This window comes from Triturus cristatus, chromosome 9 (assembly GCF_964204655.1).
Source record: "Triturus cristatus chromosome 9, aTriCri1.1, whole genome shotgun sequence".
Classification (NCBI taxonomy): Eukaryota; Metazoa; Chordata; class Amphibia; order Caudata; family Salamandridae; genus Triturus; species Triturus cristatus.
Genome location: NC_140592.1, coordinates 858,805,860 through 858,831,052, shown reverse-complemented (window position 1 = coordinate 858,831,052; position 25,193 = coordinate 858,805,860). Strand labels below are relative to the sequence as shown.

The window sequence follows — 25,193 nt, the reverse complement described above, 5'->3', positions numbered from 1 at the left end:
ATGTTAGAGGTCTAAACGCCCACCGGAAGTTGCGCAAGGTAATGCACTACCTCACTCGACATAATATAGACATTGCTTTCCTGCAGGAGACGCACCTCCCCAGCTGTAGCCAGATGCTGCGCGTGAGAGGGTTGGTGGGTAATACGCATGCGGCCGGCTTCACGACCCATTCCAGAGGGGTGTTAACCTGGTTTAACCCTAAGTCGGGTGGCAAGGCGCAATTGCTATATGCGGAAGGTGGGGGCCGGTTTGTGCTGTCACGGTATCGGGGTAAGGGACTGGATTTATTATTGGTTAATGCGTATGGACCTATCTATGATTGTCCTGAGTTTTACTCGGAACTTGCAAAAAGAGTCAAGGACTCCGGTATTGCCTCCATGCTATGGGGAGGGGATTTCAACACGGTTATGAATCCAGATCTTGATAGGTCGGGCGGTCCGACCAGATCGCTGACTGCAGCCGCTAAGGCCATTAGGAGGGAGATGCTTTGTATGGGTCTCTCTGACGTATGGAGAGTTCTCCACCCTGAGGAGGGGGGTTTTACGCACTACTCGGCTTATCATAACCTGCATACCCGTATAGATTATTGGCTGGCGTCTTCATCGCTCATGACTCAGGTCCGCACGTGTCAGGTGCTGCCGCGCTCCCTCTCGGATCATTATCCCATATTGCTTACGTTGGCTACACCTAGGAAGACTATACCACCGTTTGGGTGGCGGTTCCCCCCATACTCACTCCTCGATCCCTTGTTCAAAGAAGAAATGGCGGAGTCAATCACAACGTTCTTTGATACTAACTTAGGTTCAGTTGAAATTTTCCAAACGGTGTGGGAAACATTTAAAGTTTCTATTAGAGGGGTGGCAATCGCCAAGCATTCAGGGGTGCTGCGATCTATCCGGCAGAGGTTACTAACATTGGAGCGCAGGCTGAGGGAAGTAGAGACTAGGCAGTGGGCGGAAGCTTCGGAAGACATTGCAGAAGAGCTGAAGGCTCTGTTGGCAGAATACCACGAGGCGGCAGACGCGGAAGTGCGGCATCTGGGGAAGTACGCCACTGCCAGAGCGTATGGGGAAGGTGAGAGGCCTAGCTCCGTACTAGCCAATATACTAAAAGCACGTAGAAGCAGAGCAGCGATTACTAAAGTCCGATCGGACGATGGGGCAATACTGACAGAAGAGGCAGACATAGCTGCGCGCTTCAAATCATACTATGCTAACCTGTATGCATCTCAACAGTCTAATATGGAAGAAAGCATACAAGACTATTTGGATCATATCCAGCTACCCTTCCTCTCAAATGAGCACAGGGAGTTTTTGGCCCTCCCTATAGAGAAGGATGAAATCCTTGAGGCGCTGGCGGGTATGAAGGCAAATAGTGCCCCTGGAGCGGACGGCCTCACGGTCGCTTTCTACCGCTCCTTTGTTGATTTGCTGCTTCCGCATCTATCAACACTGTTCGACCTGTGTGTCACCGGCCGCATGCCTCCATCCATGAGAGAGGCCATTCTGGTAGCTATCCCCAAGCCAGGCAAAGATTTGAAGGAATGTAGCTCATATCGACCGCTATCTTTGTTGAACGTCGACACTAAACTATTCGCGATAGTGTTAGCAACGCGCCTTGCGCTGCTCACTCCGGAGCTGGTGGCTCCGGAACAGGAAGGGTCTGTGCCGGGCAGGAACCTCACGTATAACCTCAGGACGGTGTTTGGAGTATTGCAGCATGTTCGACAGGATTCGAGGGCGCTTGCTCGGTGGAGTGGCCCTTTATGCGACTGGTCCTGACCAAAATGGGACTGGGTCCGGTCTTTTTGCAAATGATTAGGGTGCTGTATGGGGGACCTACTGCTAGAATTCGATTGGGTGACCTGGTCACGGACGCGATATCTATTTCCAGGGGGACGCGTCAGGGCTGCCCCCTGTCCCCCATACTATACGCCCTTGTGGCGGAGCCGTTGGCGCGGGCCCTGCATGAGTATCACAGCCTGAGAGGCGTAAGCTTTCCATCGTGCCGTATAGTGGTCTCCACATATGCTGACGACACTTTGCTATATGTCAGGGAGCCGGAGAGTAACTTGGCGCCGGTGCTGAGGGAGGTCGTGCAGTTCGGGGCACTGTCTGGGCTAAAAGTCAACTGGAACAAGTCCATTGCATTTCCGTTGACGTCGTCCACAACCCCGTTCGAAATGGAGTACCCACTACAGTGGTCGGACGACCCGGTTAAATACCTTGGGATACAACTACAATGGGACTCCGATGTAGTTTTCACTGAGAACTATGGGAGGCCCATTGACAAACTGGAAGATGACGTGGAGACATGGATCGGCCTCCCCCTGTCACTTATGGGTCGGATATCCATCGCTAAGATGGTGGTACTACCTCTATTTTTATTTTTGTTCTCCAATGTCCCAATTGTACTGCCGCGTACCTTCTTTACTAGGCTCACCAGTTCTCTGTTGCGGCTGGCATGGGCGGGGAAGCAAGCTCGTGTGCGTTGGAGCGTCCTGACGCTACCCTGCCTAGGGGCGCCCGACATGGAACTATACTACAGGATAGCACAGGGAGCACAGGCGCATGCCTGGGTACACGGTGATGACGCGATTCCATACCTAAAGCTCAAGAGGTTGTTCGCGGCGCCTCTCCCGTTGCCTGCGGTCATGTTTGAGTCAGCTGATCGTAGAACAGGTTTCTTAGATTCATTAAACTCTACTCGGCATGCATGGAATTGGTTGCTGCAGCAGACTGCGGGTGCGCTGTTATACTCTCCGGCCATGCCCCTTGATTGGGCGGTCTGGTTGTCCCCTTGCAGGGACCGTGGTGTGGTGCAGTCCCTGCGTGGATTAGGCATACACTTGATGGGAGACTTGTTTAAGGACGGTGTCGCTAGAACGTGGGAAGATGTGACGTCGACAACGGAGACCTATACTCCGCTACAGCGGTTTCAATTTCACAGGGTCAGAGGCGCATGGCGACAACACCTGGGTGAGGATATGGCAGAACCCCCTGAGGTTCCGGAATTATCGTATCTAATAAAGCACAATAGCCCGCGTAGGATGATGTCCAAGTTATATGGCATAGCTATGTCGCAGAGATCCCAGAAATATACTAAAGCTCGATTGGCCTGACAAAGGGACCTGGACACAGTGATAGACGATGCTATGTGGTCATATTGCTGTGCTGGGACGCGTCGCATATCATTGCATGGCAAGCATAGACTTATACACTTCAAGTTTATAAACAGAGCATATTACACGCCGGAAAGGTTGCACAGATTTGGCCTGCGTGAGGGGTCGGAGTGTGAGAGGTGTGCGCACCCTGCTGCAGACTTTATTCATTTGGCGTGGAACTGCCCTGGCGTAGGTAAATTTTGGGAGGCTGTATTTCAGCAGATTGGAGAGATAGCTGACTTGGAATTAAACCTGGATCCTGCGGTGGCACTGTTGGGACACTCGAGGGGGCTTCCAAAGGCAGCGCGTAGACTAGTGGACATGGGCATGCTGATCGCCAAGTGCAGGGTCGCTATATGTTGGATGCGGGGCCCCTTGCCTACGGTGGCGCAGTGGAAGCGAGACGTGCTCTATTGCTGTACATAGTCAGAGAGGTTTAGCGAACTGTTACCCCCGAGAAGCAGGCCAAAGAACTTTTGGGGATTGTATGCTGAATACCTTAAGAGGGATGGGGCGGGTGAGAGGCCTAGTGCTGGGGAGGCAGAAGAGTTGGCCCTGGAAGCGACGGACACTAGTGTGAACTGAAGTGAGTTATACGACAGTTGGTTGTGCTCCGAATATCGTTGTACAGAGGGGGGGCACACATCCCAGGGTACAGCTTGAGAACAAGAGGACACAAAAGGTCATATGGTACTGTTCAACTGTGTATGCACTGGTTGGGTATGGCAGGCCAGTGAGAGAAAATGACATGGACAGGCACTGAATATGTGAGGGGGGCCTTGGGAGCAGCTGACAGGATTTATCGACAGTGGTGGGCGGGGGGGAGGGGGGTTGATGTTTAGTTTTTTGTGATGATACAAGAAGAAAACTTTGTGGTCCCTAATAAGAAACAGACTATACGGAATGGTACGATGGGCTGCACTTCTTGATAGGGATGTCAACTTACTGCATAAGAGGACAGTGATGCCCAGCCTCCGGGATGTGGGATAAGCTGCGTTATGTAGTGCTTATCAGAGATAAAACAGCCGGCCTCTGGGTTGTAGGCGAGTAACAGTGTATGCCTGCATGATTGTTCCTCAAAAAATAAATACATTAAAAAAATAAAAAAACTATGTAAATGCGAAGTGATGGTTAACCGTAAACTGAACCCGCGCAACGTGATGCTTCAACCTTTAATGAACGAGATTGCAAGTTATACTGTGAGTTTGGTGCGTTACGGCTGATGCGGTCTTAAAAAACTACAGAATGATTACAAATCAATTGGAATGATTACTTGCTTGTACAATATTGGATACTAAAAAGCTCACATTAATTAATTAACCTGCTACAGGGCTTATTAGTGCCCAGGGGGACACATTAACATTATTTTGACATTCACATATACTTACTTGGGCCCTCCTTGAGGGAACACCCTAGTAAGGAGACCGCTGGGATCGTCCACTTCTTGTCGGTAACTGAACCAAAAAAAGCCTAGAGAAGTTTTGTAAGACCACATTTTTGCATAGTTGTGATTACCCTATTATTCTCGAAGATTGTGATACTAATAAAATCCGATTTAAGAAATGTCTTCATAATATCAAGTCTACTGCTGTACTATATGAAATTATACAAGTTACTCCTCTACACTAACAATCTGAGGCTATTTATATTTGTTAGACCTGCCAGCCCTTTGGCAGTTCCCTCCTCATTTTTTATTATTTTTCTTGTCCCTTTTCACCTTCTCATTTTTTTCTGTCTACCAAGCTTTTTGGGGTACTGATGTAGAGGTTCTGGGCGCCTCTTCCTCATCACATGAGGGAAAGGCGCAAGGTGCTCCACTGAGGTGGATAGATGAGGAAGGTAGGATTCACAAAATGGGGGCTCCAACTGTCACCTCAGCACCCGGGCCATGACTGCCATGGGAGGTTCCAGAACCTTCTGGACCCCTCTGGCAAGTCCAGCCCAAGGTGATAAATAGAGGTGGCAGGAGGGCGGCCATTTTAGAAGCAAGTTGGGCTGTGGAGTCAGTCAGGAGTAAGGCGCCTGTGTGAGGAGGTGGATGTACTCAGAGGGGAACGGACAGGTCCACGGGTCTGCACTGAGTCCTAATCCTAGTAACGCCACCCCTACCCTTGTGACCGGTCCCTGAATGCAGGCAATGAACTGGTGGAACAGCGTAATTCTAGGATTTTCAAAAGTGGCCAGAACCCTTGAAGGAGGTCCAGGATCCCTGTCTGTGACCAGCCCCACCCTCATCCGTTCTTGGGTGGAGTTCGACTGGTGGTGGCGATTACCTCTCATCTCGAGCTGAAGAGGCGATGCCCCCCCCCCAGGAGATAAGAGAACTATGAAATCCAAACAAGCTGCACCGGAGAATTCTGGGCACCCTTAATTTGGGCCCTCCTCAACCTCCCTACCCGAGTCCCTACCTGAAGTGAGTACTGCCGTCCCTGAAGAGATCGGAGGGCTCCTGTTGTCCGCTGGTGGTGGCTCACTGCTGGCAAGAGCGGTGTGGAGAGGCTTGAGGGAGGAGGCTGGTGAGCAAGCGACGCCGCGATCCGGGCGAGGAGAGGCGTCTGAGGGAGGCGAGGGATGCGACAGGCTTGGAGGCCGTCCTCCTCGTATCACGTGAGAGGGGCCGAAGGGCCGCCCCTCTCTGTTGCCGGAAGCCGAGGTAGGCCGCGCCCCCACAAGACACGCTGAATCCTGAGGCGGCGGCCGTATCCTGCAATCGAATGCGGGTCGACCCGAGTCTACCCGGCTGGTCAAGTCCGCGGGGAAGTGAGGCCCGTGGCTGTGGGACAGCGCTTTGGCAGAGGGTGTCTAGCTTTTCACCTCATACCTGGTGTCAGGATTTCCCGTCTGGCGTCTGTCGCTGTGAGTTCCGGCCCACCCCAAGTCATTCAGCTCCGGTTCCCACTGAACCGTTCGTCAGAAGACCTCCGTGGTGGCACAGTAAGAGGGGCTTAAGAAGGTGGGGGGAGAGACCCCGGAGGGCACCAGGGAGTGCGCAGCGGCGGCCAGGCGTTGCCTTGTGGTACCCTAGCGACAGTCTCTGAGAGACCCAGTGTTAGACCTGTCAGCCCTTTGGGTGGTCCCTCCTCATCATTATTTATTTTGTCCCACTTTTGCCTCAAACCCTGTTAGTATTTTTCCTTTTTGGGAACCGCCAGACTTTTTAGTATTGATGCAGATTCAGGGAGCCATTTTATCTACCCCTGGAACTTCTGTCTGAGGGCCTGGAGCACAAAATGGTGGCCACCTGTGACATCATCAGAACCCACTAGAACCTACCAGCACCTTCCAGAACATTCCAGAACCCTGTGACAGTTGGAGGCGGTTTGGAATGTTGGGAAGCTAAGACAGAGAGTTGGCAGTTGTAGCTGGCAGTTGGCACCTGACTGGTGAAGAGTGATCAGCAGAAACCTGAAGGAGGAAGGAGTGAGGCAGCAGGGGTGGAAACTTGTGCCTGGAGTGGGGTCCATAAACCCACCCTTGATACTAGTCCCTACTGACTGAGCCCAGCCTGGAGCCCTGTGTGGGAAGAAGCAAGAAAAACCATCTTAAGGACCTGGATAGCAGGAACAGGCCTTAGAATCCAAGAACAGCAAGATCCTGACCTGGATACTGGTTTCCCTGGAGTCTGACGTCGAGAAGCCTGAGACCCGGAGCCCGAGGTGGAGAAGCGGCGCTGACTGGAAAAGCAGACGTCGTACCCGGAGCCGCCAGAGGTCGAGAGAGGGCGCCGACGGAGGTCGTAGAGAGTACCAGAGGTCGAGGAGGAAGTCACCCGAGGTCGAGTGAGCGGCGTCGACGGGGGAGTGAAGTCCGCCCTCCGGAGTCGCCGGAGACCGAGGTGAAGCGTGCCGGAGGTCGGGAGTGGAGATCGCACTCCGGAGTCGCCGGAACCTGAGGAGAGGAGCACCGGAGGTCGGGAGTGAGGTCGCACTCCGGAGTCGCCGGAACCCGAGGAGAGGAGCACCGGAGGTCGGGAGTGAGGATCGCACTCCGGAGCCGCCGGAAGTCGACATCGAGCCAAGGCCGGCCGACGTCATCGAACCTGAGGTCGCCATCGGACCGGAGCCGCCCGAAGTCGACATCAAGCCAAGATTGCCCGACGTCATCGAATCGGAGGTCGAGATCGAGCCGAGGCCGCCGACATCGATCCGGAACCGCCTGCCGGCGTCGTCCAGAACTGACATTGTGCCGAGGCCGCCGACATCGAACCGGAACCGCCTCACGGCGTCGACACGACTCCAGCGGCGTCGGAGCTTCAGGAAAAGGGCAGTAAGTGGAATAGAGGGCGCCTAAGGCCCTGTGGAATCCGGAGAGACTACTCTAGGGGTTAGAGAGGTGCTGGAACCAGCTTGATTGTGCCAGGGGTGAACTGAGACTAATACAGTGGGGTTGTGTAGAGTGAGAGAGCCAGGTCTCTAGTATTTCCCCCTTGATCTACCTCAGTTTAGGCCTCAGCCTTGTCCAAGCCAGGGAGTAGACACCCTCAAGCCTTCCACATCACCACAAGCTGTGCCTGGGCCAAATCAGCCCATAGTAATCTCAAATGTGATCTGATTCTATAAGTGTCACTGTCAGCTTTTAATTATTTATTGAGAGCACTGTATTTATTGTATTTAACTTATTTATTGCTTCACTGTATTTATTGTTCCACAGTATTTATGGTCGCTCAATATTTATTGGTTTGCAGTATTTATTGCCTCAGAATATTTAATTGCCTGTATGTATTGCACTTATATTTATGCCTTAATTATTTATGATCACCCCTATTTATTGAATCATTAAGCCAGTATTTATTTGACCTGCACTATTTAAAAGCCTTGTATATTGTGATTGTGTTATTATTTATCTAATCAGCAACTAAGAGAAAAAGAAGATAAAGCAAGATATTTTCATAATTTTTACGGTGTAGAGTCGTTTTTGGAACGGATGCACGCATGGTTATTGTATGGGTATGACGTATGCTTAGCACGGTGCCTGATTCCTGATCACTCGAGCCAAGCTACCACTGTGTATGTCCTGGAAAGACCCCGTTACCACCAACCCTTTCCGGTGTGGGAGTGGAGAATTTCCAACACCCAGGTTCAAGACTGGTAAAGCGGGTAGACTGACTTGATTGTACACGAGACACGGTCCACCAAGAAGGTGGGAGGGGGCGAAAATACAGTTATCCAACATAAGAGTTGAGAACAGCCGTCTCCACACTGGTAACCGCCTGGGTTCATGTACAATGTTGAAATGTAATGATTTATTGGCTAGATAGTAAATAGACTACATGTAGATTGTTAGAGGTAACCCATTTATTGCCAGCAACAGGGAATATCCAACGTAGCGCTTAAAAGGAGGAGATTGAGGTGCGACCAAGTTCTCTTTTGAAATTGCAGAAATTATAGCGGTGGTTTGGAGCCCTCCCAGTAGGAATTTATCCTGGGTCTTCTGAATCCGGGTGGGAGGAGAAGCTCAGAGGGTGTTTACGTAAACGTTTTTTTAAGATGTAATGTTGGAATGAAATTGTCCTTTTAAATGCAAATGTAATGTTTTACTCTGCTATGTGAAATTGAGTATCCCCGTTAAAAAAAAAAAAGAAAAAGTGAAGTTGAAGAATTCTAGTAAATCTTAAATCTAATCGGTGTAGTGTCCTTTTTGTGTGATGCTGCGCAAGATTGCGAGCTGGGTAGGATGCAAGCATGAGAGGCCAAGTGGAGATGTAAGCCTGTTGACCTGAGCCAAGGTACCCCTAGGACATAGGTCCAACAAATTGGTGCTCAGCGGTGGGATCCTTATTCAGTGCTTGCATCCGCTTGGTAGCAGTTTTGCGCGCATCACCACCTACACTGGATTGTTTTGGCTGGAGTTTTCTCCAGATTGTTTTCCTAATTGGAGGTTTTTAAAATTGTCCTGTGTATATTTCCTTTCTTGGGAAAGTCTTCCAGAGTAAAGTTCTTGTTGACTGTGGGGGGTCCCATCTGGTAGGATGGAATTCGAATTGGGTAGGCTGGAGGAGTATACCGTGGCCCAATTGAAGGAATTCTGCCAGGGACGGGAGGTATTCTTTAAGCAGGGGGCGAAGAAAACAGAGCTCCAAGCAAGCTTAAGAGCCTGGGTTATGGCCCACCCTAGCGGGAAACGGGAGGAAGAACCGGGACTAGATCTCCTAGAAGAACCGGAAGTCCTTCTTCCCCCTGGGAGCGGTAATATGGACGTTGGGTCCAGGGCCCCATCAAGGGTGGGAAGTAGCGCCTCAGGGGGGAGCTTGTCCTCTGCTGACCTAGCAGACCGAAGGGAAGAGAGGCAGCTTAGAATGGATCTGGCCCGGTTGGAAAAGGAGAGGGAGGAGAGGAGGTTCCTCCATGAGCTTCACTTAAAAGAGTTAGAGCTCAAAGCCCTTCAACTTGGAACCCCCAGCAGTCCTAATGGTGGCAGCATACCGAGAGAGATCCCGAGAGAGTCCAGGCCCTACCTGCCCAAAGATGTAGTTGCTAGCTATGGTATAGGGCAGCGTTTTTCAACCTTTTTTGGGCAAAGGCACACTTGTTTCATGAAAAAAATCACGAGGCACACCACCATTAGAAAATGTTAAAAAATTTAACTCTGTGCCTATATTGACTATATATAAAGTAATTTTCTTGAATAGGAATCAAATAAACACAAAGAAAGTATTTTATAATTACTTTATTATGAAATGGTAAGTAAACAGAAATATGAAAAATTATAAAACACTGGTCTTATTGATCAGTGCGCAACCTGGGCCTGTTTGGCAGAACACAAAGCTGATATTCTGGCTGGAATCGAAGAAAGACACACACGTAGCTCTTCGTCAACAGCTCTCAGTCTCTCTCTGTATTTAGTTTTTATAGCAATCATGCTTGAAAAGCTCATCTCACACAGATATGTAGTGGAAAATGGGAGCAATGTCAAAATAGCTTTGTTTGCCAGAAGGGGGAACTCCTTGGCAGTATCCAACCAAAAACTATCCAAAGGTAGATCAGCAAATCTTAGCTTGAAACCACGATTTTGCCTCAGTTCAGTTAGTTCCTCCTGCTCCTGTAAAGTCATGTCCTTTCCACCAACTGATGCTGAGCTAAAAGGGTCCCTAACCCAGTCAAGGCATTCAGTGGAGACTGAAGAGAAATAAAATGACAACCTCTCCTCGAGAGTTTTTAAATGTTTAACTATTATCTCACACAGTGCAGCAGTGTGAACACCTTGCCATTGCTTGGTGAGTGTGAACATTTCAAGATTGCCACTTTCCACGTGTTGATGCCAGAGTTGCACCTTTGAACGGAATCCATTTATTTTATCTGTACTTGTAAGCAGGTTTTCATTTCGGCCTTGCATTCGTGTGTTCAGTTCATTCAGATGATGAAATATATCTGCCAGGTATGCCAGCCTTGCACACCACTCATCACTTGCAAGCAGCTTTGCGTAATCTGGCCTCTCATTTGTCAGAAACACTTTAAGTTCCTCCCGCAGCTCATACACACGAACCAAGACCTTGCCACGCGACAACCACCGGACCTCCGTATGAAACAGCAAGGTTTTATGCTTCGCTCCCATCTCCTCACACAAAGCTGCAAATATGCGACTTTTTAGGGGTCGTGACTTTACAAAGTTTACCATGCGCACAACATCATCCAACACATGAACTAGGTCTGCTGGTAAAGTCTTGGCTACGAGGGCCTCACGGTGTAAAAAACAATGCGTAACAATCACATCTGGATTTCTTTCCTTCACTCTGCTTACAAAGCCTTTGGTGCGCCCGACCATGGCTGCAGCTCCATCGGTGCAGACACTTGTGCAGTTTTCCCACTTAAGTCCTCCTTGTTCAAGGTATGCTGATGTGACACGAAAAATTTCTTCTCCTGTTGTTTTTTCTGGCAATGCCTTGCAAAAAAAGAAGTTTTCTCTAATTGCATCACCATCAACAAAACGCACATTGGCCAAGAGTTGAGCATGTCCACTGATATCAGTAGACTCGTCAAGTTGCAATGCAAATTTCTCACTGATACGGATCTTTTCCAAAACCACACTTTCGATGTCTGCAGACATGTCATTAATACGTCTGGAAATTGTGTTGTCTGAGAGAGGGACTTTGGCTATTTCCTTAGCTGCTTCAGGTCCGAGCATCTCCTCTACAATAGCTTTGCAGGCGGGAAGTATTAATGTCTCTGCCACAGTGTGCGACTTTTTTGACTTGGCTATAAGTTCAGCAACTTGATAGCTAGCTTTAAGAGCTCTTTCATTTACCTTTGTGGTTTTTCTCATGAAAGTTGCCTGTTTCTCCGTGTTTTCACGCAGGCGAACAAAATAGTCCGCATTCTTGTTTTGAAGCGAAGGGTGTTTCGTTTGGAGATGGCGTTTAAGTTTGCTTGGGACCATAGCACTGTTAGCTAGCTTTTCACCACACACCACGCACAGTGGAGTTGGTTTGTTTGCATCTCCGGTGACAGTAAATCCAAATGAAATATAGCTTTCGCTATATTGCCTTGTGCCAGAGAATTTGCTTGAGCTAACCATCTTTGCTTTCTTTTGATCCCCACTCATACTTGGGCTCTCATCTGGCTCCAAATTTTGTTCAGAGTCCAGTTGTTTCCTTTTCAAAAACGTGTCCATCACTGCAGTATCTCACTGTCACTCAGTACTAGGCATACACAAGGACGCTGCACCTGCAAGTTACCTATAAAAGAAATTTAAGATTTGTATCTATAAGGAGCAAATTGTGACTGGATGGTTTCTCAGAGAGAGCCCTTGATGCCAAGTACAAAGCTAACCCAGAGAGTAAAGTATTCATAAAAGCTGTAATAATGTGTTATCACTGTCTTAAATAAAGCAAAAAGGGAGCTAGGATAATCGGCTTAAGCACAGCTAAAAGGGACAAAAGAACATGAAAGTGAACGAAATTACAAGCCATGGGACCTTTCTCAGTACTTTTATTTCCCCCTCGTTGGAAGGCAACATTTCCAAATCATGTGAATGTGAACAAATGAAGGAGCAGCTGTAGAGTCGAGCCTGCATGTGGATTATTATGTAAAATGTCTTAATGTTTTAATAAACACACTCCGAATTCAATAATTTTCAGCGCTGTAGGTAGGAGATCGCCCGGGGCCAAGTGTCGCCTACAATGGAACAGTAGGGCCGATATCCTTCCCTTGATTAAAAGAATGTAAGAAATGGATAGAGCATCAGATAAGAGAACTGGCACCGAGGTGCAGAGTGCGCGCACACAATGCATTCACTTTCACACGTGCTCTTCTGCTGCAGCCTGAGTCAGGAACGAGGAATGTGCAGAGTTGTGTTTTGGGAGACTGCCTCGGGTTTTGTGGCGCAGGTGCAGAGATCTGAATATCCACAGAAGTCAGCCTGGTGTTATTGAGCTGTTCAATGTAGCGTTGCAAGAGAGAAACAAAGAACCCCTGGTATAAAGTCTGTGAGTCTTATGGAATGACTCACAATCAGTTTATATAACTTTATATAACTTCGACACCTCGTCAGGGGTCTAAGCGCTATATAAATGCATTTAAACATTTCTAAACAGTGCAAACAACGGGTGTGTGTGCAGCTAGAGAGGTTGCGTGCCATTATTAAAGTTGTACTTCTGCCTTGGTGTCAATTTGTGATCTGTGGGCCTTCCTCTTATTATATCTTCCTGTGCCATTCACTTCAGTGCTAGGGTTACCACCGCCCTCATTAAAAAGTACAAACCATATGTTTACATTTTGCTATGCTGGAAGGGCCAAGAAGAATATTCAACTGTGGAAAATCCTCAGTATACTTTTGTAATGTGGCAATAATCCCTCGGTTTGCTTGAACAATCAGAGATGATTTATATTCATACAGCTGTCAAATACCGCTAAGTGTTTTTCTCATCAATTGAAATGGAAAAATATACATGACTTCACCGCTTTTCCCAATATTGTTACTGGCACGAACTTGAAAGTATTGGCCAAACCAGCAAAATACCAGCGGAGAGCTCAAATACCACCCGTTTAATGTCAGGTGACCACCATGACAAGTCTGAGAGGTTGAGAACTAGATATGTTACGACGTTACGTCACCGTCTTAAGTTTCAAAGGCAGCACAACTAGCTAATTCTGGGCACAAACTCCCTCCACCACAATCCGTGCTGGCATGCCAAGTTTACACGAACTTACGTCAAGAGTAAATGCGGGTTTCTATGCTGCAACTAGACTAGAGACGAAGCGGCACAGTGCTCACACCCAACAACCAGATGCCAGCAGCGGGGGCCAGCTCATATCTCCCTTCATACACGAGGCTGCCTAGGTCTAGAGGTGAAAGGCATGAAACCCAAATACAATGAGGGTGCAAATGAGTGAGACTCACCTCACGCTGCACCTGCGGCCTGGTCTGGATCCGGATGCGGTCTCTCTGAGTCTGCAGTGCCGACTCCCGCCGAGTCCTGGTCTCCGTCCGTCTCCTCCTGCTCTGGTCCTCCTGGGAGTCCTGGTGACTCGAGTCGCGACGTCTTCTTCTCTCCGCCTTCTCTCCGCTGCTGCGCACACTGCGCTCGGGCGGGAAGGAAGTCGGGAGATACTGCTCTGTGATAGGTCCAGGCTGGAGTCTGGACCAATCACAGCCCGGACAGGAGCGCCAATCAAAAACCCCACCCCCCCCATACCCAGGATACAGTCCGGCGCCGCCTGGCCTAGTGGGGGAAAATTTGACATTTTAAAAAAAAAAATCTTTCGATTGCTTCATTTTTCCCACGTTTTCCCACGGCACACCAGGCAACATCTCGCGGCTCACTAGTGTGCCGCGGAACAGTGGTTGAAAAACGCTGGTATAGGGGATGACATTGTAAAATGGCTGGCTGCCTATGAGGTTTCTCTAAGAGCCCATGGGGTCCCTGAAGCTCAGTGGGGGGGTGGCCTGTATAGGTATATGCCTCCGGTGGGGAGGGATGCCTTGTTAGCGCTAGAACAGCCAGACCAGACCAGTACCCCGTTATGAAGGTAGCCCTAGTGAGGAAATTTGGGCTGACCCCTGAAAAATTCAGGCAGAGGTTTCGGGGCAGTCAGAAGTTGTCCACCCAGAATTGGGTGGACTTCTTGGACTATGCTAGGAAGGCCTTAGAGGGCTGGGTGCAGGGCAGTGATGTCAAGGACTATGAGGGATTGTACAATTTAATTTTAAAGGAGCACCTCCTCGAGAAAAGTTTTCCGGAGCTGCGTCAGCACCTGGTAGACAGCAAGCTAACCAATCCCAGGAAGCTTGCAGAGGAGGCTGATATCTGGGCAAGTACCCGGGTATCCTCAAAAGGGACTGGAGGGAATTTCCAAGGGGCTGGACAGGGCGCCCCCCAGAAGAAAGAGGGGGGAGACAAAAAGAGGGAGTTCTCTAAAGGCCCCCAAAAGAGTTCACCAGGGAAGGGAGTAGGATTCCCTCCTAAGGTTGGTCCCCACAAATCCCCTTATCCTGACCGTGGTCAGCAGCCTAGGGTTGTCCGATGTTATGAGTGTGGTGAGGTTGGGCACTATAAGGGGGATGCCAAGTGTCCCAAGAGACCACACCCTCCCATTGGAGGAAAGGCCCCTGGGGTGGCGAGTGTAGTGCTCGGGGAGGAGTTGCCCCTAGATAAGGGAGGTGAGTGGGCAGGGCTAACCCTAGTGTCCTTAGGGGATTGTGAGATGGTTCCTAAGACCCAGATGCCCTCGAATACTACTAAGTACAGGCAATGGGTCACCATCAATGCCCAGAGGGTGGAGGCTCTGAGAGACACAGGAGCCAGCATGACTATGGTAAGGAGTCAGCTGGTGTCCCCAGAGCAGGTGGTTCCCAATGTAGTCCACCCGGTTGTGATGGCTGACATCCGAGAGGGTCACTATCCGGTGGCCCAGGTTCCCTTTGAGTGGGGAGGGGTTGCGGGTCCTCTACGAGTTGCGATCAGCCCTGCCATGCCGGTCGACTGCCTGTTGGGAAACGACCTTGAACACTCGGCGTGGAAGGAGGTTGAGTTCAGGGCCCACATGGCAATGTTGGGGACCCCTGAGTGGACGTGTGCCCACACTCGGTCCGTGACTACCCGAAGAGGGGATTCACCGAGGTTGGAGCCTGGGACAAAGGCCCAACCAGCTGCCGGAAAGGGTAGACGGGGACGGGGGAAGCCTGCCCCGGCATCTGACCCTCCAAAGGTGGATGGGGCAACTGAAGTGGTCCCGGAGTGTACGGAGGGGGATGTAACGTCCCTGGAGGGCTTACCTACCCCTGCAGACTGGCAGGTGGAGGGAGGACCTACTAGGGAAGAGTTTTGTCGGGCCCAGAAGGAGTGCCCTACCCTTGAGGGTTTACGGCGGCAGGCCGAAGCCCAGGCAGCGGGTAACGATTCGGGGAACTTCCACATATACTGAGAAGATGGACTCCTGTATAGCGAACCCAAGGCTCTGGTGCATGGTTCATCCCGGGCCTTGGTAGTTCCCCAGCGTTACCGAGCCTTCCTATTAGGACTGGCTCACGAAATACCCTTGGCAGGACACTTGGGACAAGACAAGACCTTTGCTCGACTTGTCCCTCATTTTTACTGGCCTCAGATGAGGATTACGTCCGATACTTTTTGTAGGACGTGTGTAACCTGCCAAGCTAGTGGGAAAACAGGGGTGAAGCTGAAGGCTCCCCTGGAACCACTGCCTGTCGTTGGTACCCCCTTTGAAAGGGTGGGCATCGACATTGTCGGGCCATTGGATCCACCAACGTCTGCCGGTCACAGGTTTATCCTGGTTCTGGTGGATCATGCCACACGGTACCCAGAGGCTATCCCTCTGAGGACCATCACTGCACCTGCGGTGGCACGGGCCCTTATGGGAATTTTTACCCGGATGGGATTCCCCAAGGAAGTGGTGTCGGACAGAGGTACCAACTTCATGTCGGCCTACATGCGGGCCATGTGGAAAGAGTGTGGAGTTACCTACCGATTCTACACTCCTTATCACCCCCAGACTAATGGTCTGGTGGAAAGGTTTAACAAAACCTTAAAAGGCATGATCCGGAGTCTGCCCGAGAGCCTGCGGAGGAAATGGGACGTCCTCCTACCTTGTTTGCTATTTTCGTACAGGAAGGTACCACAGAAGGGAGTGGGCTTCAGCCCCTTCGAGCTGTTGTACGGGCACCCCGTGCGTGGACCCCTCAGTCTGGTGAAGGATGGATGGGAAAAGACTCCCAGAAAACTTCCCCCGGATGTGGTGAGCTACATGCTGGCCTTTCGTAGCCAAATGGCTAGGTTGTGGAAGCAAGCTTCTGAAAACCTAGAAGCCAGCCAGACGGTCATGAAGGAATGGTATGACCGAAACGCTCACCCGGTGGAGCTGGAGCCTGGCCAGAAGGTGTGGGTGATGGAACCTGGAGAGCTTAGCGCCCTCCAGGATCGCTGGTCAGGCCCCTTTGAGGTGGTTGAGAAAAAGGGCAAGGATACCTACGTGGTAGATCTTAAGACCCCCCAGGCAGCCCCATCGGGTGCTCCATGTTAATCGCCTCAAGCCTCACCAAGAGAGACCCGAGGTCACGTTAATGATGGTGACTGATGGGTCAGAGGAAGAGGAAAGTGAACCTCTTCCCGATCTGTTTGCGTCCCAAGAGAAGGATGGATCGGTGGAGGGAGTGATCCTTTCACCGTCACTAACTCCTGAACAACGGAAGGACTGTCGCCAGGTACTGGAGCAGTTTGCTTCCTTGTTCTCCCTTATCCCGGGAAGGACTCATCTGTGTACCCATGACGTGGACACAGGGGACAGCCCACCTGTGAAGTCCAAGTCCTACCGACTGTCGGATAAGGTGAAGGCTAGCATCCATGGGGAAGTTACCAAGATGCTAGAGCTAGGAGTAATTGAGCCTTCAAGTAGTCCCTGGTCCAGTCCGGTGATACTGGTACCCAAAGCTGCCCCACCGGGCACTACCCCAGAACTCCGGTTCTGTGTGGATTATAGGGGACTGAATTCAGTGACAAAGACGGATGCTCATCCTATCCCGAGGGCGAATGAGCTCATTGACCGGTTGGGAGCTGCCCAATATCTCAGTACCTTTGACCTCACATCCGGGTACTGGCAGATTTCCCTGACGGATGGAGCCAAGGAAAGGTCAGCCTTCTCCACACCCGAGGGTCACTACCAGTTCTGTGTGATGCCCTTCGGGCTCAAGAACGCCCCTGCTATGTTCCAGCGATTGGTGAACCAGGTCCTCTCTGGAATGGAAGCCTTTTCAGTTGCGTACCTGGATGATATCGCTGTCTTCAGCCGCAGCTGGGAGGACCATTTGTGTCACCTTCAGGCTGTTCTTCAGGCTTTGCAGCAGGCAGGTCTGACGATCAAAGCCAGTAAGTGCCAGATCGGGCAGGGGTCGGTAGTGTACCTCGGTCACTTGGTGGGTCGGGGCCAGGTGCAACCCCTCCAGGCCAAGATCGAAACCATCATGGCCTGGGAACCCCCCAAGACTCAGACAGAGGTCCGGGCCTTCTTGGGCCTCACTGGCTACTACCGATGCTTCGTCAAGGGATACGGTACGATCGTAGCCCCCTTGACTGAGCTCACTTCCAAAAAGCACCCTCGCCGGGTAATCTGGACCGAGGGATGTCAACACGCTTTTGACACCTTGAAAAAGGCCATGTGTGCGGCACCTGTTCTCAGGGCCCCTGACTTTGCCAAGGAGTTCATTGTCCAGACAGACGCGTCGGAGCACGGTATTGGGGCAGTGCTGTCGCAACTCAATGACGAGGGTCTAGACCAACCGGTGGTTTTCCTATCTAGGAGACTACTCCCCCGGGAGCAGAGGTGGAGTGCAATTGAGAGGGAGGCTTTTGCGGTGGTGTGGGCTCTGAAGAAGCTGCAGCCATACCTGTTTGGCTCGCACTTCCTGGTTCAGACCGACCACCGGCCCCTCAGGTGGCTGATGCAAATGAGGGGCGAGAATCCCAAGCTGTTGAGGTGGTCCATTTCCCTACAGGGGATGGACTTTAGGGTGGAACATCGCCCAGGAGTGGACCACGCCAATGCTGACGGTCTCTCCAGGTAATTCTGCCTTAGTGAAGAGGACTCCCAAGGGGTTGGGTAGCTCTCCCCACTTTCAGCTGGGGGGGGACGCGTGTTAGACCTGCCAGCCCTTTGGCAGTTCCCTCCTCATTTTTTATTATTTTTCTTGTCCCTTTTCACCTTCTCATTTTTTTCTGTCTACCAAGCTTTTTGGGGTACTGATGTAGAGGTTCTGGGCGCCTCTTCCTCATCACATGAGGGAAAGGCGCAAGGTGCTCCACTGAGGTGGATAGATGAGGAAGGTAGGATTCACAAAATGGTGGCTCCAACTGTCACCTCAGCACCCGGGCCATGACTGCCATGGGAGGTTCCAGAACCTTCTGGACCCCTCTGGCAAGTCCAGCCCAAGGTGATAAATAGAGGTGGCAGGAGGGCGGCCATTTTAGAATCAAGTTGGGCTGTGGAGTCAGTCAGGAGTAAGGCGCCTGTGTGAGGAGGTGGATGTACTCAGAGGGGAACGGACAGGTCCACGGGTCTGCACTGAGTCCTAATCCTAGTAACGCCACCCCTACCCTTGTGACCGGTCCCTGAATGCAGGCAGTGAACTGGTGGAACAGCGTAATTCTAGGATTTTCAAAAGTGGCCAGAACCCTTGAAGGAGGTCCAGGATCCCTGTCTGTGACCAGCCCCACCCTCATCCCTTCTTGGGTGGAGTTCGACTGGTGGTGGCGATTACCTCTCATCTCGAGCTGAAGAGGCGATGTCCCCCCCCCAGGAGATAAGAGAACTATGAAATCCAAACCAGCTGCACCGGAGAATTCTGGGCACCCTTAATTTGGGCCCCCCTCAACCTCCCTACCCGAGTCCCTACCTGAAGTGATTACTGCCGTCCCTGAAGAGATCGGAGGGCTCCTGTTGTCCGCTGGTGGTGGCTCACTGCTGGCAAGAGCGGTGTGGAGAGGCTTGGGGGAGGAGGCTGGTGAGCAAGCGACGCCGCGATCCGGGCGAGGAGAGGCGTCTGAGGGAGGCGAGGGACGCGACAGGCTTGGAGGCCGTCCTCCTCGTATCACGTGAGAGGGGCCGAAGGGCCGCCCCTCTCTGTTGCCGGAAGCTGAGGTAGGCCGCGCCCCCACAAGACACGCTGAATCCTGAGGCGGCGGCCGTATCCTGCAATCGAATCCGGGTCGACCCGAGTCTACCCGGCTGGTCAAGTCCGCGGGGAAGTGAGGCCCGTGGCTGTGGGACAGCGCTTTGGCAGAGGGTGTCTAGCTTTTCACCTCATACCTGGTGTCAGGATTTCCCGTCTGGCGTCTGGCGCTGTGAGTTCCGGCCCACCCCAAGTCATTCAGCTCCGGTTCCCACTGAACCGTTCGTCAGAAGACCTCCGTGGTGGCACAGTAAGAGGGGCTTAAGAAGGTGGGGGGAGAGAGCCCCGGAGGGCACCAGGGAGTGCGCAGCGGCGGCCAGGCGTTGCCTTGTGGTACCCTAGCGACAGTCTCTGAGAGACCCAGGTTCAAGACTGGTAAAGCGGGTAGACTGACTTGATTGTACACGAGACACGGTCCACCAAGAAGGTGGGAGGGGGCGAAAATACAGTTATCCAACATAAGAGTTGAGAACAGCCGTCTCCACACTGGTAACCGCCTGGGTTCATGAACAATGTTGAAATGTAATGATTTATTGGCTAGATAGTAAATAGACTACATGTAGATTGTTAGAGGTAACCCATTTATTGCCAGCAACAGGGAATATCCAACGTAGCGCTTAAAAGGAGGAGATTGAGGTGCGACCAAGTTCTCTTTTGAAATTGCAGAAATTATAGCGGTGGTTTGGAGCCCTCCCAGTAGGAAGTATCCTGGGTCTTCTGAATCCGGGTGGGAGGAGAAGCTCAGAGGGTGTTTACGTAACCGTTTTTTTAAGATGTAACGTTGGAATGAAATTGTCCTTTTAAATGCAAATGTAATGTTTTACTCTGCTATGTGAAACTGAGTATCCCCGTTAAAAAAAAAAGAAAAAGTGAAGTTGAAGAATTCTAGTAAATCATGAATCTAATCGGTGTAGTGTCTTTTTTGTGTGATGCTGCGCAAGATTGCGAGCTGGGTAGGATGCAAGCATGAGAGGCCAAGTGGAGATGTAAGCCTGTTGACCTGAGCCAAGCTACCCCTAGGACGTAGGTCCAACAATATTGCTAACATAATATTATCTGGTTACATGCAAATAAACATTGAAGCAGGGAAGTGAGCTTGGTGGTTGTTTACTTCCAGGTGATCCTTATCAAAGTAATCAGCACTGAACTGCCCGCCTACTTGTGGGATCCCTGATCACTTTGCATAGTATATATCTGTATATTTCCAAGCACTTTTTGAAGACAAATAATACATATACTTTTTTTAAAATTTGCTTTGCTGCTGAAAGAAGTCTATAAGTAGCTACATTTAGTTTAATTATCCTTCACAAATATCTCCAGTTATCAAAAACTAGTTGCTAAATATAAAGTGGCTAGAAGTATCACTTACAAACGTCTTTTGAAAAAGGCAGAGCAAAGCTAGCATGTTAGGCTACACAAGCAAAGCAAAAACATCGTATACTGTGCCTTTAAGGGCCTCGCCCTTCCTTCCTTCAGTGTCCCTTCATGCCCCAGGCATTTCTGTTAGGTTATTTAATTTTTCTGGTTCCTGGCAACAGGATTCTAGAGCTACCGACCCTGGCTTTCTTGGGCTTTTTCTCAATAAAACCTTTTTAAACTGGGTTTAATCCACCTAATTTGCTATTCCTTAGGATTAGAGAAGTTTTTTATCGGTTTTCTGACGGGAAAGTTTTATTCCAGTTGGAATGACTTCTCGTTTTAGAAAGGGTCCTTCCTGTCGCAAGAAAAAAGCCAAGTCAGATGCCTATGACCTCTTTATCTTCTGCCGTCCAGAGGATCACCATCCTGAAAACTCTGCACATTCTCAAAAATGACCAGGAGGAACCTATAGGATAGACAGAAGATCAGGCTGAACATCTTGTAGGAGAGACATCAGAAGGCAGCTTCAGTATGTCACAAGTGGTGAGGAGACGTTTTACCATCTACCTCAGCACCCTCTTCTCACTCAAGAGACTACCCAAGAGGTAGATATAACTAGCGTTGAAGGAAAGAAAGAAGACGGTCCCATTCAACATTGAGGCCTTCAACGTCTACAACTGGCTCTGGTGCACATACCCACCATTGAGGCACAGTACATCCATAATGTTGAGGTTGATGTTAAGAAGTCCAAGTTCAGTTAGTTTGTCACCTACTCCTTCACCATAAAAGGTTTGTTTCTCTGTTTTTCTATAACACCGCCTGTTACCCTACCTTTTAAGGTCACCTCAGCAACTGAAGCCGCAAGTGGTTCCTCAGGTGCCACCTAAGTCTGCTCTTCAGGAGACTCCATAAAAAGGAGATCATCTACCAGATGAAGAGAAGTTTCCAAGAAGGACTTGTTCCCCTCCAAAGCTCTTTAGATGCTATAGTAAAAGATCACGTTCCATAAGGATCTCTCTTCAGGTAGCCGCTCTCCTTCAGGTTCATCTTACACTTCGCAACATTACTAGACATTATTGTTCGGATTCACCTTCAAGAGCTGATGCCCAAGTGGGCCAGGCCTCTTTGAGGAATCTTTTTGGATGATGTTGAGAACTTTTTTTGTTTTTCTTCTTGTCTCCAGAATTTTTTGGCACGTGCTTGCTATTCTATTCAGTGCTTATGACTATTGATGAGGATTCTCTAGAAGAGATGGAAAGGTTTCTTACCTATAATTCGAGTTCTCTTACAGGAGAATCCTCATCAAAGTCAAAAGCAATCCTCCCTCATTCCTCCCTGGACAAGAGGTTAAAACAGAGGTTTTCATCTTTGCCCAGAATCATATAATCTCTTTAAAAATTAACTGATCTAACTGTTCTCTCTGGGGGCATGATGGAGGAAATGTGAGGCCCTCAAAGGCATAGTCCAAGTTTTTGTCTGCCTTGCATGTGCAACCTATCTACTAGCATTTCACAACTGCCAGTTTCCCGTCTGGGAGAATTCAACCATTGATAGTGATGTATTAAGAGTTTTGTTAATTAAAAGGTTGACAGAATCAGCAGTCTTATGCAGATTGGCCGGGTGATAAGGGTCATTAGAAGAACCAGATTTAAGGAGAGAATGGCTTGGCATGAATGTGAGACTGAGTAATATTTATAGTCACTTTAGATTTAGTGACTATTTTCCTATAATTGAAGATATTTTAAAAGTAAAAAGTAAGCAAAATGTAGCCTTTCCTAGCCTTCTTTAGGCTGCAAAGCGAATCGCTATTTTATATATAGGAGAGTAGTAGACTAGACGGTGATCTGGCTGTGGAGGAGATCAGCTCGACAGCAATGGCTCTGCAGTCGGGAAAGGTGGCGGGGCCAAACGGTCTGCCAGTAGATTTCTTTAAGTGCATGTTACACAAAACCACACCACATCTCCTAGACCTGTTTAAAGAGGCCAAATCAGTAGGGGTGTTGCCTCCAGATCAGAGAACAGCAGTGGTTGTTGTATCACCAAAGGAGGGGAAGCTACCACGGGAATGTGGGTTGTATAGACCGATTTCCCTCCTCAATTACGAAATAAAGGTTGTTGGCAAAGTCTCTGTCTACATGCCTCTGCACGGTGATCTCCTTCCTCATTCACCCAGACCAGTCTGGCTTTATGCCACACAGGGAGACCAGACTGAACTTAGGCAGACATTTTGGTATCCTGCATGTCACGTTCGTCGACATCGCAGAGCCGGAGGCCATCCTATCACTGGATGCCAGGATGGCCTTTGATAGTGTGGAGTGGCCGTATTTGTGGACTGTTCTGAGCCACCTAGGATTAGAACTGAAATTATTGGATGGGTAAAGCTGTTACACGTGCGGCCATTATTGCGGGTGAGAGTAAACACAACAGTATCCCAAAGGGACGAGGCAGGGTGCCCACTGTCCCCATGACTATTCTCTCTGGCCCTGGAGCCCCTGGCTGCGTGGGTCCGACAAGACCCTCTGATATGGGGTATCCCAGTTGGGGGTGAGTGGGACAAGCACATATGCAGATGACATTTTGTTATACGTAACGAAGCCGAGACAATCTATTGACAGGATATTACAAATCTTTCGTATTTTTCGGAGAACACTCTGGGTATCGAATAAATTGGGACTAATCCCCGTTTCCGCTGCTAGGCGACCCCCCCCCAAAATTACCATCTAGGTGTAACGTCTCATTGGCGATTTGGCGATGAAGGGGTTCAAACACCTGGGGATATACGTATCAAGAAACCCGAAAGAGTTTCTCGAACGGAATTTGGTGATGCAACTGGAGACATTTATCAGCGATGCCCAGCGTTGGCAGATTCTTCCACTTACTTTGATGGACCGCTCGGCCCTGTTCAAGATGATGACACTGCCCCGCATGTTATATGTCTTGCAGAACACACTCTATCTGTTCCCACCACTTTTCTTCCAGAAATTAGGGGCCGAATTACGAACTCTGATCTGGGGTGGAGGTGCGCTTCGCATTGCCCTGTGTATGTTGCAAAGAGGAGTATACGAGGGGGGACTGGCGATACCTGATGTCAGACTATATCACTGGATCTGCCAACTAGTCACTGTGAATGGTTGGGTGTTCGGAGACCAAGGGGGGCTAGCATATAGACTTGACAGGGCTGTCATGGGAGCCAGAGGCCACCTACCACTGCTATACTACAGGAAAGCGGAGATAGGTCTTCCGACAGATAGAAAATCTCCCTTTTATGTGTATTAAGCCTGGGAACGACGTGTGCGCTTCCTGAGAGATCCTGGGTGCTGGAAGTAGCAAGACTGTGCGCGTACGCATGCCGCCTGCAGAGAACACTGGATACAGGTATGAAAACCGTTCTTTCCTGCCTACTTCCAGCACCTGTATGGGACCTGGCATTAGCAAAGAGGCTGTTATCAGAGTACTGATATAATGAGAATGATGCCATAATTTGTCACAACAGTTAATGTCTCCAAAAGGGACTAGTGGATTTTATTTTTTACTTGACAAGTAGATTTCAGAAGCATCCTGTCCCTTGGACAAAGTAGATATTTTATAGCATTCCACAACCCTGCTGTACCCCTCAAAGATAATGCCTTATTTATTAACGCTAAGGTACAGAAAAAGGAAAATGTATGTCTTTGTTACCATTGAATAGAAAAGGTTAAAACTAGATTCATATACGTTGATTTAGGCACCTACTACTGAATGGGATCTTTCCTGTCTTTAGAGCATTGATTTCAACTGTGCAGCCCCTCTGGGTTTGGGTAGTAGTGGCGTAAGATTTAATCTTACCAAACTATGTTTCAGTATGAGAAAAACTGTTTCTTCGACGCCATATTGTAAGGTTCCCAAAGAGTCACAGGGAGTATAAAGGTCAAATGCTACATGTAGATTGTAATGTTGCTTTTCACCAACTACATGAGAGAAACTTAAAGATAAGATGCCAAGGCTGCCCAAGCAGTGCTGGACTGTTGTTCACCAAGTTGAAGCAGGCAGTTTTACTCTTAACATTAAGTAAGTCATCTGTAAATTGCATCTTGAAGCCAAGACCTGTGCACTTAATTGGTACAAGCAAGACGTGCCAAGAATATATTTGGCATATTTCAGGAGTAACCGTAATCAAAGGCACGTTTTTCTGCATAGGCTGAAACAGCCTTTTCTATTTGCAGTCCTGCGTTGTTTCTAAAATCCATATTGCTAAATCAATCTTGACTTTGAAAAACACTAGAAATGTTATCTTTGCAGCATCTAGATTAGCACATACTGGGATTTTTTTGCCATATATGTAGAGAACATCTGAAACTTTAGGAAGGACATGGTATGACAACTTAGCAGTGATAACTTCAGGACCTTCCCTCACCACTGCTGTAGTACTGTTATATCTGGGTGCACCAGTGCTTAATTTGAGCCGGCTGTGTCCGGTGCTTGACACAGGCACCTGATTGTCAACACTAGTGTTTGTGACAGTCTGCCCCAAGGTGCCGCTGTCTGGCTAATTTAGAGATGACCACGACAACAGCTAATT

At 49.5% G+C, this 25,193-nt stretch overlaps 2 protein-coding genes across 3 annotated transcripts in view; one reads left to right on the top strand and one right to left on the bottom strand.

Moving 5' to 3' along the window:
- Positions 1-25,193, top strand: part of TECPR2 (tectonin beta-propeller repeat containing 2) — a 616,143-nt gene that overhangs the window by 64,183 nt on the left and 526,767 nt on the right. The gene's annotated exons all lie outside the window — the stretch shown is intronic.
- On the bottom strand, positions 3,735-11,770 carry LOC146798964 (zinc finger BED domain-containing protein 5-like). The gene is made up of 2 exons (XM_085627809.1): positions 10,901-11,770; positions 3,735-3,821 (listed from the first exon to the last, which is right to left on the bottom strand). The coding sequence occupies exons 1-2, from the start codon at positions 11,768-11,770 to the stop codon at positions 3,735-3,737; spliced, it is 957 nt and encodes a 318-aa protein (XP_085483935.1).

Excerpts from the sequence above, each read along its gene's own strand:
- LOC146798964 (XM_085627809.1), bottom strand. The coding sequence starts at position 11,770 with ATGGACACGTTTTTGAAAAGGAAACAACTGGACTCTGAACAAAATTTG. Across the intron at positions 3,822-10,900 it reads TCGGGCGCACCAAAGGCTTT|CTGTACCCTGGGATGTGTGC; the intron begins GTAAGCAGAGTG and ends CTTGTTCTCAAG.